At 36.1% G+C, this 13,498-nt stretch overlaps 1 protein-coding gene across 3 annotated transcripts in view; it reads right to left on the bottom strand.

Moving 5' to 3' along the window:
- The window catches only part of LOC117405378 (protein diaphanous homolog 3-like), a 300,571-nt gene that overhangs the window by 81,433 nt on the left and 205,640 nt on the right, over positions 1–13,498 (bottom strand). For all 3 annotated transcript variants that reach the window (XM_059030274.1, XM_059030275.1, XM_059030276.1), the window contains 2 exons: positions 12,210–12,449; positions 7,934–8,063 (listed from right to left, as the gene is read on the bottom strand). In XM_059030274.1, the coding sequence (XP_058886257.1) occupies positions 7,934–8,063; positions 12,210–12,449 (370 nt within the window). The remainder of the gene's footprint in view (positions 1–7,933; positions 8,064–12,209; positions 12,450–13,498) is intronic.

Raw genomic sequence — 13,498 nt, 5'->3', positions numbered from 1 at the left:
AGCTTATTAGCATTATTTATTTTTTACATGTGTCTTCATTAATTTAATTGAGGAACATTTTTAGAAGACAAATAAATCCGAATTTTTACATGATACAAAATGTATTCTTGTATTGTACGACTCCCAAGTTGCAAAAAATATGTTATTGCCAACAGTTTTCAGCGAACACACATGGCCTACAGTACTTGATTACTAATGCCAGTGTAATAACAACCCGAGGGAAGCAGTTCTTTGTGGGAATAAATTGGTAGTTTAGTATTTTTTTCATGCTTGATATAGACAAGTATTTTTTCTTCATTCCCATATTTTTCAACTTTGGAAAATACACGTCAGTCTATCTAGAGAGAAACAGATGCTTTAAGAAAAAAACAGAAAAGAACATTTCCTCCACAGGCAAGTTCCATGGCTCCTGACCTTCATGCATCACCATCAAACTAACAAGATGCTCTAAACTTGAGCTCTTCGCAAATCTCTTGTCTAGTTTTCCAATGGGAGTAAGACAAGTATCGTAATCTATTTTAAAGAAAACAATTATTACAATTGGTCATATACTGTGGAAATCTGTCAATTCTTGAGATGAAACAAGAGTAAGAAAGATAAAAAAAAACAAGCTAATGACAAAATGGCTAAACTCATTTCAGATCTGTATACAGTTTCTTTATATATCTATATCTATATAAACACACCCATACACATACATACATACATACATACAGCACATGCCCTTTATGGCTAAGTCATATCTTATTATATGTTCTTCTTGAGAGTCGAACACCACAGCACATCAAGAAGTTTATTGCCATGAACAGTAGATATATTTGAGAGGATAATACAGATGAGAATGCAGGACAGCTCAAGAATCAGAAATGTGAAGGCAGGGTGCTTTAAAGGCTGTTTTTATCCTCCCTGTTGCCCGATATAAACCCAGTCGGCTGCAGGGCTTTTATAGAACTAAAAGTTTCTCTTTGTCCTTCGTTACGAGGGACTTTGAAGATTTAACTGCTTTGAAGGCAGGCAAGGAGAGTTATTTACTATAAAATTCACTTTATAAGAGAGTATTAACATTGTAGTTCATTTTACAAAACTAGAATCAAACATCGACTGCAAGGAATTCAATTCAAGGTCTCAAGTGTTCTCATTTAAAATCTTGAGGAAATGATTTGAAAATGAGATGCAGATATACCTCAAGAAGTCAGTACACATTACAACAATGTACTGGGTTCCATGTTATTGAAATGTATTGAGTCTGCAGATGCATTTATTGAGAAAGTTGCAGATGTGTGTTACACAGTCTATGTAATATGGAGCTAGAGTGGAAGCCAGTATAAAACAGGATCCAAGGAAGGGAATTTCAGATTGAAAGGCACAAAAGCTTATTTAGTTTTATATTTTTTAACAAGTTAACACAAGTTATTTTATTTTTATTACTTTTCATTCAAAAGATACAAATCCCACATACCTAATTATAATTTGGCATTTGTAGCCAATGGATGTAACAATGTACAATTATAGTAAGGTTAGATATTAATGATTGCATGGCTAAAGTACTTTGACTTGTACAACTTACTGTAAACTACATAACAGAGAGACTGCAAATTGAGTCACTGAATTTACTGATCTGTCCTTAATAGGACCTGGACTACTTACAATACAATGCCGAGTACAGTACATATGCAGACTCTTTCTGTAAAATCCCAGTTTTCAAGGTGAAACTCTCCTGGTTTTGCCTCATGCTGCCTGGTGAGAAAAGGAATTCTGGCTATACTGCTATAGAGCAAATAATTAGCCTATCATATATTTACATTTCTAAAATCTAGGAAATCCAAAGATTATTAGGAATGGAAAAGACAAAGAAACAGAGAGGTACAAATGACAGGGGGAAAAGGATGCATTGTGTCTATAAATTACCTGTTTTCTCTGTGTTCTGTATGCATATAATGTGGCTTTCTGAATTCATGCAAAAGATGTAGGTGCCATGGGATTTGGATCACTGAGGATGTGCACGATTCTGATTGAGCGACAGGAGTCTGAAAAAGACTGTCGGGTGCTTGGCTGGTAATAGGAAGAGAACATTTTCAAGTTTGAGCGCTTTGTCCCTCTTAATCCTGAAGGAATGGTAATTTTCTGAAGACTGAATTGGCCCGAGGCATTTTAAGCAAAGACTGTGTAAGTCTGCTACCAGCATAGTATGAACACATTTTGCACATTGTTTAAGTCCCTTTTTGATGTACATGTCAAGACATCTAGATCGGATCATTGTAACCTCTCTTTCTTATCAGTAAAAAAAATACATAAATAAAAAAAATATAACCAACACAAAACTTCCTTTTTGTGAAGCTGATCTATCTGGGGAAGAGAACAACAAAAGATGCAAAAGAAAAAAACAGAAAAATGTGCGTTCAAATCTGCTGTAGATTTGCATAATATTTTAGGACAGGCAACTGTTTACAACTACAACAGATGTACTTTTATTGACTCAATCATAAATTCTGAGCTGGAACTTTTATATGAGGGGTGGACAGTTCCGGTCCTCAAGGTCCAGAGCCCTCCTGGTCTTCATTCCACCTACACCTTGAATTACTTCATTGAACAAATTCTTTCAGTTCTTAATCACTTAATTGCTTAACAATATCTATAAAGCCTAGACAGGGCAGTATTTGTGAACCCCTGTTTTATATGATCAAGGCAACAAACAACTTCAACAAACTCTAGCACCCTCTAATGGAACATTCTGTACAATTCTAAAGATAACCACAGTGGTGCATAACTAAGCTGATTATACTGTATCCTTTTTCGAATGTGGATGTTCAGAAGATCGCAATGTGCGCACACGGGTAATCTACTCTCAGAAATGAAATTTGTGCCGGAGTCCAGGTTGGGGTTGATGATATCTGTTCACGTGTGGGAATAACTGACAGGACACAGCAGAGAGCTTCGAAATTTGACTTTGAGGACCTTGCTTTGTGAAGCAGAAGATAAATATACCAATATCCCTTTGACTGAAAAATGAAATAAATAAGAATAGTGATAAGTGAGGTTATCAAGTAAGGCATGATGGATGGCAGATTTTTCAAAGCATGCTTGAAATAAGCTTCAGATCACGAAACAAGGTAAAATCATATTGGTTTTTAACACCTTAAGTCAGTTACAGAATATTAAAATTATCCCTCCAGTCTGGAGAAAAGGGATTACTTGAGTTTTCAAAGTATCTTTCTAAACCAACTATTTAAAAAGTAGAAAACAAAATCAATACAAGCTACTGTATAAAAGGTAAACATCCTGAATGATAAACAGGGTAGCAGCAGAGGTAATGTGTGTATGATTTTCTCTCCCTTATGACAACCACAAAGCATGGCAAGCCCCAGGCAACAGACCCCTTGGCACGGAAGCTGCGTTTCTTTTTCTTTTCTACAGTAGATGTCAATTTCAATTTCCATGCCCTTCCCTCAAGGAAGTAAGAAGCAAATTACAAAACACATTTCACCTCTTATTTAAATAGTTATTCAAATTAGATCATTTTTTTTCCCTGAAGGAAATTATCTCCCCTCCCCCTTTCCTAAGTCTGTTGAGGTGGTTACAGTATGTGCAAAATAACAACACAGCATAAAACCATGTAGAAAATAATTACATATTGTTCTGTGTCATAGAAAATCTTTATATAACAATCCTGTTAGACTTGCTTTTACAAATACATCTCCTAATTAAAGTAATTGTGATCCTGAGTACATCTTGACATGATTATGTGAAATTAATTTGCCTTTTACAGTATTTTGTTATGACGCACCATATTTTACAAAGACCTAGGATGACACATACTATAATGTCAGTATTACCAAATGGTAACAAGCTCACTACTGATCTTAAATGGGGTAAGAGAATTTTTTTTTTTTTTTTTTAATCATACTAAATGTTAAAGGTAAAGTACTGTTAACATCAGAATTATCTTGGTATTTATTGATTATGCCTGTTTTTGATTAGTTGGGTGCCAAGTAACAAACATTTGAACATTCCTTATCAAATTTATTCATGTTTACTTTCACAGTCAAGAGAAATGAAGCAAAGAAACTCAATTAAATCAATGACCTATTTTCTGAAAAACAAGAATGCCCAACCATTCTATGACTTATGTTGAGCGATTAATTTTAGCATTGTAAGGGAATTAAGGGTGTCCACTAAGAGATCACCAATTGTAAGGAAGCTAGGAGCAAGGGTCACAAATGTCTTTAATATTACTGATACATCAAACCACTGTGGACCACATTTTGACAGCAGTAAGTGTTATTGTTTATCTAGATCAGGCTCCCTCCTGCAGCAACACTGAAATGTATGGCTATTACGAATGCGAAAGCCAGTAGGGTTGCTGAAAGAGGAAATATGAGCCGGATACACTATGATGTTCATAACATAACATTTTTCATATGCTGGTCGCCTCCATACAAAGGTATCTGGTTTTATTCCTAAACTGATCTATGACTCACTAATGAAAGCATTTGTCATTATGTGGAAAAGCGTATAGCTGTGATACATGGGCTGCAGATGCAAAGATAAGGTAGTGTGTTTCATGTAAAAACTACAGGGCGTTCTGTAACCATTCTAGATACAGATTTGTGGTTAGAAATGGGTCTGTTCTTTGATGCTTTAATGTCACCGCCATGTTGGCTAGATGCTAGAAGTCCTCTGATAGACGGGGTTGTGTTCTCCTGGAGGGATTCAGCTGCACAGCTATCTGGGGTGCTGCCAGTTAGTCATGCTGTGTTCATCCAAGTTTGTTTAATTTGCACCATTGTGGAGTGGACACAGATACAATAGTCCTGCAGGCAATTTCTCAGACTGACAAGCTGTCCTTCCCCAATGTGCATAGCAGTAAGTTTTCCTGAAAATAATGTAGTTCCCTCCAGACATAGTCTGTGGTCAGTATTCCATACTTGTATCTGCAGTAGCCAGTGTACTGCAAACAGCATGGTGCTGTGGTGTCCACCTGGCAATGCTGTGTAGCAGGCGGTCAGCTTTATCAGCATATGTCTAAATCAGGCACTTCATGTAAGGTCTTGTTAGTAGTCGTAAGTTGTTTCTAAGAGTTGACCTAGTAGTGTGTCTTGTTCATCAGAAATGTTGCATTCATTTTGCACTGATTTATTCAACTGTATCTACATTGTTTGTGAAGCATTTTGTTCTGGATGCTTTGTATGGATCCCATCGTAAGATATATTGCAGGTGAAATTCATGTAATAGAAGATATAGAAAGGCGGGGTCAATGCACTCAAAACAACAGCGACATGGCTTATTTGCAGTCAGCCCTTTTAAGAAGTCAAAAACAGAATCACTGAAACTATGACGAGTGTCTGAATTTCTTAATCACACTACAACAATGACGAGATGCTTTTCATGTCAAAGGAAGAACACTAAAAAAAAAAAACACTTTGAATGTTCACATTATGATTGTTCTTTAAAAATGTAGATATTATTAAATGTGTCAATGCAAGCTTTTTCATACTACCTCAAACCACCCTTGTTAAATCTATACATTTGCTACTCTCTATCGCAACTTTAATCTAGAAGAAAATAGAGCAGATGTTTACAGGCCGCCTGGGGTTTGGGGTTTGGTAGAACTATGAGTTATACCTGCATCCAAAAAACATATGGGGGTGGGGGTAGAATAAGAGTCCTGACACAAGACACAACGTTTTACTACACAAATAATATGTTCCTACATGAAAGGATTATTTATTATTTTTTGAACCTGGTATTATTAACATGGTCTGCACTGTGAAAATGCAGTGCATTCTGGACCAATGATAACTTGAATGAAATCTCAAACAACATGTCTTGTAATAGCTAGAGCACACCTACTGGGTTCAAACAAAGAACTTCAAACAGAAAGACACAGTCTTGTGAAAACTTTACCCACAAAGTCTTTGTACTATTACATATAATGGAAAAATGGAATCACATCAGAGAAAGACAATAATGACTAGAAACAAGTTCCTTAAAAACAAACCTCCAAGTCATTATCTCTCAGCAAAGCTGAATCTTTAACGAAGTAGATCTTGTGAGTCTGTCATGAGGATAGCTCATTAACAAGATTTGTTACTTCAGAGTAAAAATATTCACTTATATACACACATACTGTACTTCAGAAAAAAAGCAGTTAAAACACCAAATGTTTTATTTTTTTTTCCTGTCACATTGCATTACAAGGCTATACAAAATAGCATCACTAGTTCATCTCTACATACCATGTAGATCTAATGTACTACAGCACCAATGTCATGCTATTTGCTCTAGCTTTTCTGTGCGTCACAAATGTTTTAAAAAGGTTGCCCATCTTTTCCAAGGACTACTCTAACATAATAGAACTCAGTGACATTAAACTTCTCACAGAAGTCACAGAAGGGAATTTAGGGTTGGTATGTAACAAGTCGCAGAGCCATGAGTTACACAGGCCTTCACTCTGATTGACCACCATTACGTATTCTGTTTATACTTCAGGGCACTTTTATTAGTTCAACCCCTTTTTGGACCTCACTCTGCAGTTTAACTAGACCATGTGACTGGTACTTTTAAAGTAAATGCTGGTTGGTGCTTGTTGGTCTATGATATCAAGTTCTAATTCTATGTTTGATGCTGTAAATGCAGTCAGTGGACATTCATGTATTTAAAGGAAGAAAGTTACAGATTAAGTTTGAGACACAATCAAAGGCGCCTAATGTTCATTAACACAGATTTTCTTGAGGAAAATAACCAGTTTGTCAAATTTTCATCAAGCAGGGCAACACATTTACACAGGGCTATGCCTCTGTTCAGAATGGTTTGTCATGAAGCTTCACATGAGCTGGAAAATGAAGAGTTGTGACAGTCTGTGTACCCAATTGTCTTTGAGCCCAGGGTGCTGCCTGCAGCGATATGACCACATTGAACATACATCAATTTTGTACTCTCGTGTCAGTCACTGTAAATTAGTTGTGCTAAGTCTTACTCCACAGAAGGGATTCTTAATTGAGAAATGATTATAAGGATCTAGTAGGCCACTGAGATAGATGCACAAGACTATCTGCTGTACAATGAGGTGATAAAACACAATGTATCTTCAATGACTTCCATTACCATTGTAGCATGAAGGAATTATGAGGAAAACAGAAAATAAGAGTTTTCCTTGATTAATGTTAGTTTTGTTAAAAGGGAGGCCTTTAAATTATGTGATAATCCAATATATAATTGGAATCAGTGACTCATGTGTGAAATCAAAAACACAAAGACTGTAACATAATATATTGTGTAGTGTTCCTGTGCAATATATGTGCCACAATGTTTCACACTAGAGGTCTCTCGACCTCCGGGATTTGTAATGGCTTGGCATTTTTCAGCCCATTGAATTAATTGGAAAAGCAAAGGCTGGACACGAACCAGTAACATCACAGAACTTCTGTTCCGTTTTATTCCATTCCATTCTATATAGATTCACAGGTTTTTGATGAAGGGACTAATGTAAACCACCATTTGTCTTAATTTTCTTGACATTTCTTTCTACACAGAGTCATATTCCCCAAAGGGTGTCTTTTCGCACCTTAGAAATGTCAGGATGAGGAAATTTATTGTGCACTATGTGAAATACCTGGGGAAATAGTAACAAATCATGAAAAAAAAAAAAACACAAACAGACAAAGAAAAGAAGGAAAGGTTATTCTGTTTTTTTGGTCAACAAACACAAATATTTTTGAACAACAAAAACACATTAAGCAGTTAAGGTTGCTTCAAAATGGAAGAAAAAGAAGACTTCCCTTTTTTAAAGTTATTTTCCATTCATATATTCATTTATTGGATAAGCTTCGCTCAGCACACTTAGCACGTTTGCTTATTTACACGCAGGTGCATAGACAATGTCTGGAAAATCATTGGAAATAAAATTCTTAAATTCTTAAACAATTTCACCAACCTCTGCTGGCTTTGTCAACGTGTTGCCAGTCATCCACAAACTTCAGCACATCAGGAAACCTTTCCTCAGATACTTCAGCCAGGAAATGCAGCAAAGTTTTTTTCTGGTCTGATGATTTTGTGTCCTTGAGCTAAATAACAAATAAACACAGAATCAGAAAGGTTAATTACAAACGCTCTAAATGTTTTGATCAGATAGATTGCTTATGAAAACATTCTTTTTGTTTACTTGTCTTATCACAATGGCAATGGGTAATCGCATTTCAGGATGGGTTTAACCTCTGCCCATACAAGTCTTAAGAAAAGATTTGCATCAGTAAATACCTTGAATTAATATGGTTATCAGATGATTCAATAAGATGCCTGTTTAATTGGATAACATTTTCAAAAACAACTTTGAAAAAAAAAAAAAAAAATGTTTCTGTAGCTATTGGTGTGAATGTTTTCTTAGTATTGTAACTAAACTTGCAAAAACACCTACCCTATGATAAGTACCCATTAGTGGTTTTATAAACTCAGATGTGAATGTTGCAGGGCAATTAAAAATCAACAGTTATTTACACATAAAAGGTAAAGGATTTCTCTGAAATCGGTTTTATGGTAATCCCAGTGTGGTACAGAATATAGCTGAAAATCTTTATCTGATCTTTCATTGCATTTGAAGAAATCAGAATCTAGCAAACAAAGCAATTAAAGAAGCAACCTGCCATTTAGGCTTTATACTGATGTTGCATATGAGCATATGAGTGTGTGTGGATGCATTACATTCCTGGAACAATTAAAAAAAAAAAAAAAAAAAAAGTTTGAAGCTGTATGTGTATGACTAGACACACTGTAGGCCTGTAAGCTACATCTGTATTAAATATTAAAACAATTATGCTAGTAATATACCACCCCAATCATAGCTGTAAACACACAATTGGAGCCTAATCTTTAGGTTGGCTGCTATCACTCTGTCTTTCACAAGTACATTTGCAAGGAAAAAGGAGTATTTAAAAACGTATTTTCTATCTGTGCTAAAATGTTCCTAAAACATGTAGCAACACTCCCCCCATGCATGGATAAACAAACACTAAAAAACGTCAACAAGCAGCATTTAAAACTTCAAAGTTCAAAATGAGGAAGCTAATGGTAAATATTTAAAAGGTCAAATAGCTGGCATTTAAACTGATGGTTGAGATCTCCACTAATAAATGAATGGCTTGGCACACAGCTAACGCAGGCGATGCATGTGCAATTACCATCAACCAAGCCACAGATAAAGCGTCTCTATAAAGCACTCCTCACAGCTTACTTTAGTTGATCTTCTTTTTATAGTATTTCATATTAAAATGCATGGTACGTGCTAATGCATAAGTGTAATATAAAATGGTCATTCCTGAGCTGAGCCATTGTTTTCACAGCAGTCAGGATATTCTATTTCTTTGCTTTCTAATTTCACCAAGAACTAACACTAAAAATAGTATGTGGAAGAAATACTGTAATCATTGCTCCTTCCTCACTCTATAGTCTCTGCAGACTTCCCTTTCTGGTGTCTTGCAGTGACCTCTGGCCTTCCTGTATAGCTAACTGTTAGTGAAGTTAAAATTAATTTTAACATAATGGTTATTAACACAGCACCCATACACATGTTAACAAGTCAGTTTTGAAAAGACTGAATAAACCATTTGAATTTGATGATGATGAGTTATTAGGTTACAAAACAGTACTGTAGCAGTTTTGAATCGGTTACTAACGAATCGTTATCGTGCCAAAAAGGTCTTCTTTGAAGCAAAGTTTCTGTTCCTTTAGGCGGAGCATTTACAATGGGAAATTTCCGTTTCACCACAAGGTTGTTCCCTAAGCCAAAGTGTTCTCAGGAGGTGTTCCTATACGTGGAGACTAATGTAACTGGGTGGTTTAAATAAATCCAGCTAGCTTTAACCCCATCGAAACCATTATTGGATTTTGAAATACAAGTTACCCATGGCAATAGCTAACATGTTGTGAATATAATTATTATTTTCTAGTACTGTATAATCCACAAAAAATTACTGGTAATTTACTAAAAAGATTACAAGACCAACTTATTGTGTTTAAAACAAAACATTTTTTGTAGTATATAATAAGGGAATAAGCAGACATTTTAAGGTACAAAACAATGACAAAACTCTGGAAGGTCACGTATCAGTGAGTGCCATGTATTATATACAAATGTCTTGGGCTTTACAGCCTTGCCTAATGAATAACAATATATCAGCACACTACAAATGGATGTATTTAAATATACAGTTAGCCTCCTGTCCATCCTCTCCCAATGATCCCTATGCTCCACTCATTTTCTATATTTAAAAGAAGGGATCAAATGCAGGCAGATGTTTGAGGCTGAAGCCCGGTCCACTGTAGTCTGCTCTGCAGTGCAGATGGGACCCAATCAATGGGGCTGCATAATGTCTGCAAACTGTGTAGACACATGCACACAGAGTGGTGCAGCAACCAATGACACAGCTGTGAGGTGGTCAAGGTCCAACAACAATGGACTATCAAATGCACAGGTCCTCTTGGGTACAACCAATTTTTCAGGACCCCAACGTCCAAATTCCTTTAATAAGGTAAATCATTTGATTTAGTACCAAAATCTGACGATTCTTAAGAGTAATGTATGTCTGTAAACTAATTGACCATTTACACAAAAGCTCTGAGATCGCGCATCTTGAAAATGTGCTTCATGGGCAATGGCATTATCCTTTTTGAAATGGTTTGTGACTCATTCTTAGCATGTAGTCATCCCATTTACTTCCATTCAGTATCTCTATCCTGGCTCTCTGCTTGTATTTTACAGATCGATTTGGTATATGCAGATATTCCAAAGACTACACAACAGAAAGAAAGGTTCCTCTTAAGAGTGTTTGTTAACACTCACTCATTGTATAAGCATCCCTGCCCTTCCCAATCAAACCTATAACATCTGAGAAACATGGAGAAATACACATACAAAACCCTGCAATTTTAATATTAGTAAGACGGTTTCTCCAGTCGGTTAGAATAATCTGCTATATGGCATTTTGCAGCTACTTAACAAGCTGAAACACCAGAAGGCCTCTAGGGACTACAACAATAGAAAAAACGTAAGGATCAAATTGTGCTGCACAATTTTACACCTATCACTCTATCACATTACCTTCAGCAGCAAGAACATCACTGGAGTGGTAGTCTTCACATGTAATCAATCACTCATTATTGCCTAATATGGTGTACATATATGTTGTGTCATCCTAGCTCAGTTACTCTTTAAAAATGATTGCCATATCCACCACTTCTGCACAGAGGACTGCTAAGAAATAAGGAGGTTACTCCTATGCTATGACACACACACACACACAGATATATTATACAGTGAATGGAGCCATGGGTAACAGTGTAAAGGTGTGAAAACTGCACAAAAGATTCAAAGGAAGGAAGCAATGTTGTATCGACAAGTTCACTGCTAATTAATATAATGTACATATAGTCTTGATCCCACTGTATTCTGTATTCAAACTCAGTTCAACACACGACAGATTGACAATTTCATTAAAAAGGGAGGGCATGTTTGAATGGAAGTCTGTATTTGTAATGTTGTTTATTCTGTGTCTATTAAAGGAGATACATTACATTTTCACTGCATGACATCTTTGTAAAAGGTATGCAGAAGGTTAATTAGGCATATTTATGTTGTATCTGTCAGAGTATCACAATGCTTTCAATGATATTGCTGGCAGGTGGTATTTTGTATTGTAGAGAGATAACAGTGTGCTGTATCACCTCGTTATTCTTCTTTCAGTGTGATAGGACAAGCTAACTGCCAGTCCTAACAAAAACAATGTAGGCACAGCTTCAAAACTTTCAGTCAACAAGGTGACACTCACAAATTACATTCAGAGAAGTAATAGAAACACTGAAGGATAAGAATAATGCACTCTTTGGATCACATGCTATACACCTTCAAAAAATATTCAGGTCATCAATGCAATTCAAGAGAAACACTGAGTGGCAAGTTAAGTATAGGCTTCAATCCCTTCTCTTTAATATATTCTAGGGAAGGAGGGGTTATACAGTAGATATTTCTGATTCATATGACATTCTTCCAGATTTCAAAAGAATTGCATTAAAACTGGTTTTCTAACCCAAACTGTCAAGGTCTCAATTTCATTGTAGTGTAAAAACCAAGGATAAGTATTTCAGAAAGAATCGTACAAAGACATCAGAAAGTTTTCAAAAATGCACCAGTCATGTGCAGCTAGAAGACATTGACTCACTTTGCATAGGGAGCTGAGGTCAAAGCCATAAGACTGAGCATTCCGGGAGCCGGAGTTCATGTAGTTTCCCATCAGCAAAACCAGCTCCAGCAACTTGCTGAAGCTTTTACTCTTCCTCATTTCTTCGCAGGCAGCATTAACCGCCATGATGTCAGGTCTGATGTTGTTCACCTGCTCCTCAAACTGCAGTTTAAAGAGAATGGCATTGAGCCGTGGCCGCAGTCTCTTCACACCACTCATCTGATTGGAGAGAAAGACAGAGGTTTGCTTTAAATCCCTGCTCAGTTTTGGTTCCATATAAATGCATATAATCAAAAGATGATTTATTGGTGTTGTAGGCCACAAGAAGCAATATATCTCTTAAAGATGATAGGAAAATGGATGAATGAATGAGGGACACTTGGGTAAGCTATTGAAATCTTGCTTGTGGTTGCTAATAAGAATCGTCTTCCCCACAACAGCTGTTGTGTAAGCAATAAAAGATATGGCCTCATCATAGATCAGACCTGTCATCTCACACACCGAATCCTATATGAAATAATAAGTGTTTATGCTGCAAGGAAATCCGAAAAGTACTTTCAAACTAACAGTGAGATAAACTGCAATCAGGAGTGGATTTTCAAACAGGAGGTCCCCGGTTCAAATCCCACCTCAGCCACTGACCCATTGTGTGACCCTGAGCAAATCACTTAACCTCCTTGTGCTCCGTCTTTCGGGTGAGACGTAGATGTAAGTGACTCTGCAGCTGATGCATAGCTCACACACCCTAGTCTCTGTAAGTCACCTTGGATAAAGGCGTCTGCTAAATAATAATAATAATAATAATAATAATAATAATAATAATAATACAACTTTTGTTATCCTTGACTGACAAAATACTTTAAATAATTCCTATAAATATGGTTCTTACAGACAGTGCCATATTAGGGTATGAGCAAAAAACAAAACAAAAAAAACATAAAAGCAACATATTTCGTTGTATTGGATGATTGTAGATTCTTGAGAAATATTGTAATTTCTGATTGTTATGCCAATGTAAGTGCAGAGCTGCATTTGAAATGCTTTCCCTTTGTACAAAACATCTCGAATTATGTTAGAATCTCAAGGTTCAATATACTGTAGAACATGCAATTTAAAATAGAAAATTAATTGAATTATAAAAATGCATACACAGAATAAAAGGAGACACTTAATTGCAGTTTGAACTTTACTGTAGTGTTTGTATTAAATTCTAGATTTCAAGGCCAAGCAAATCTTAACAGTTCCATGACAAATGGGATCTTATTATT

Source organism: Acipenser ruthenus, chromosome 9 (genome assembly GCF_902713425.1).
Source record: "Acipenser ruthenus chromosome 9, fAciRut3.2 maternal haplotype, whole genome shotgun sequence".
Lineage (NCBI taxonomy): Eukaryota > Metazoa > Chordata > Actinopteri > Acipenseriformes > Acipenseridae > Acipenser > Acipenser ruthenus.
The sequence above is the reverse complement of the archived record's forward strand: the minus strand, read 5'-3'. Positions and strand labels throughout refer to the sequence as shown.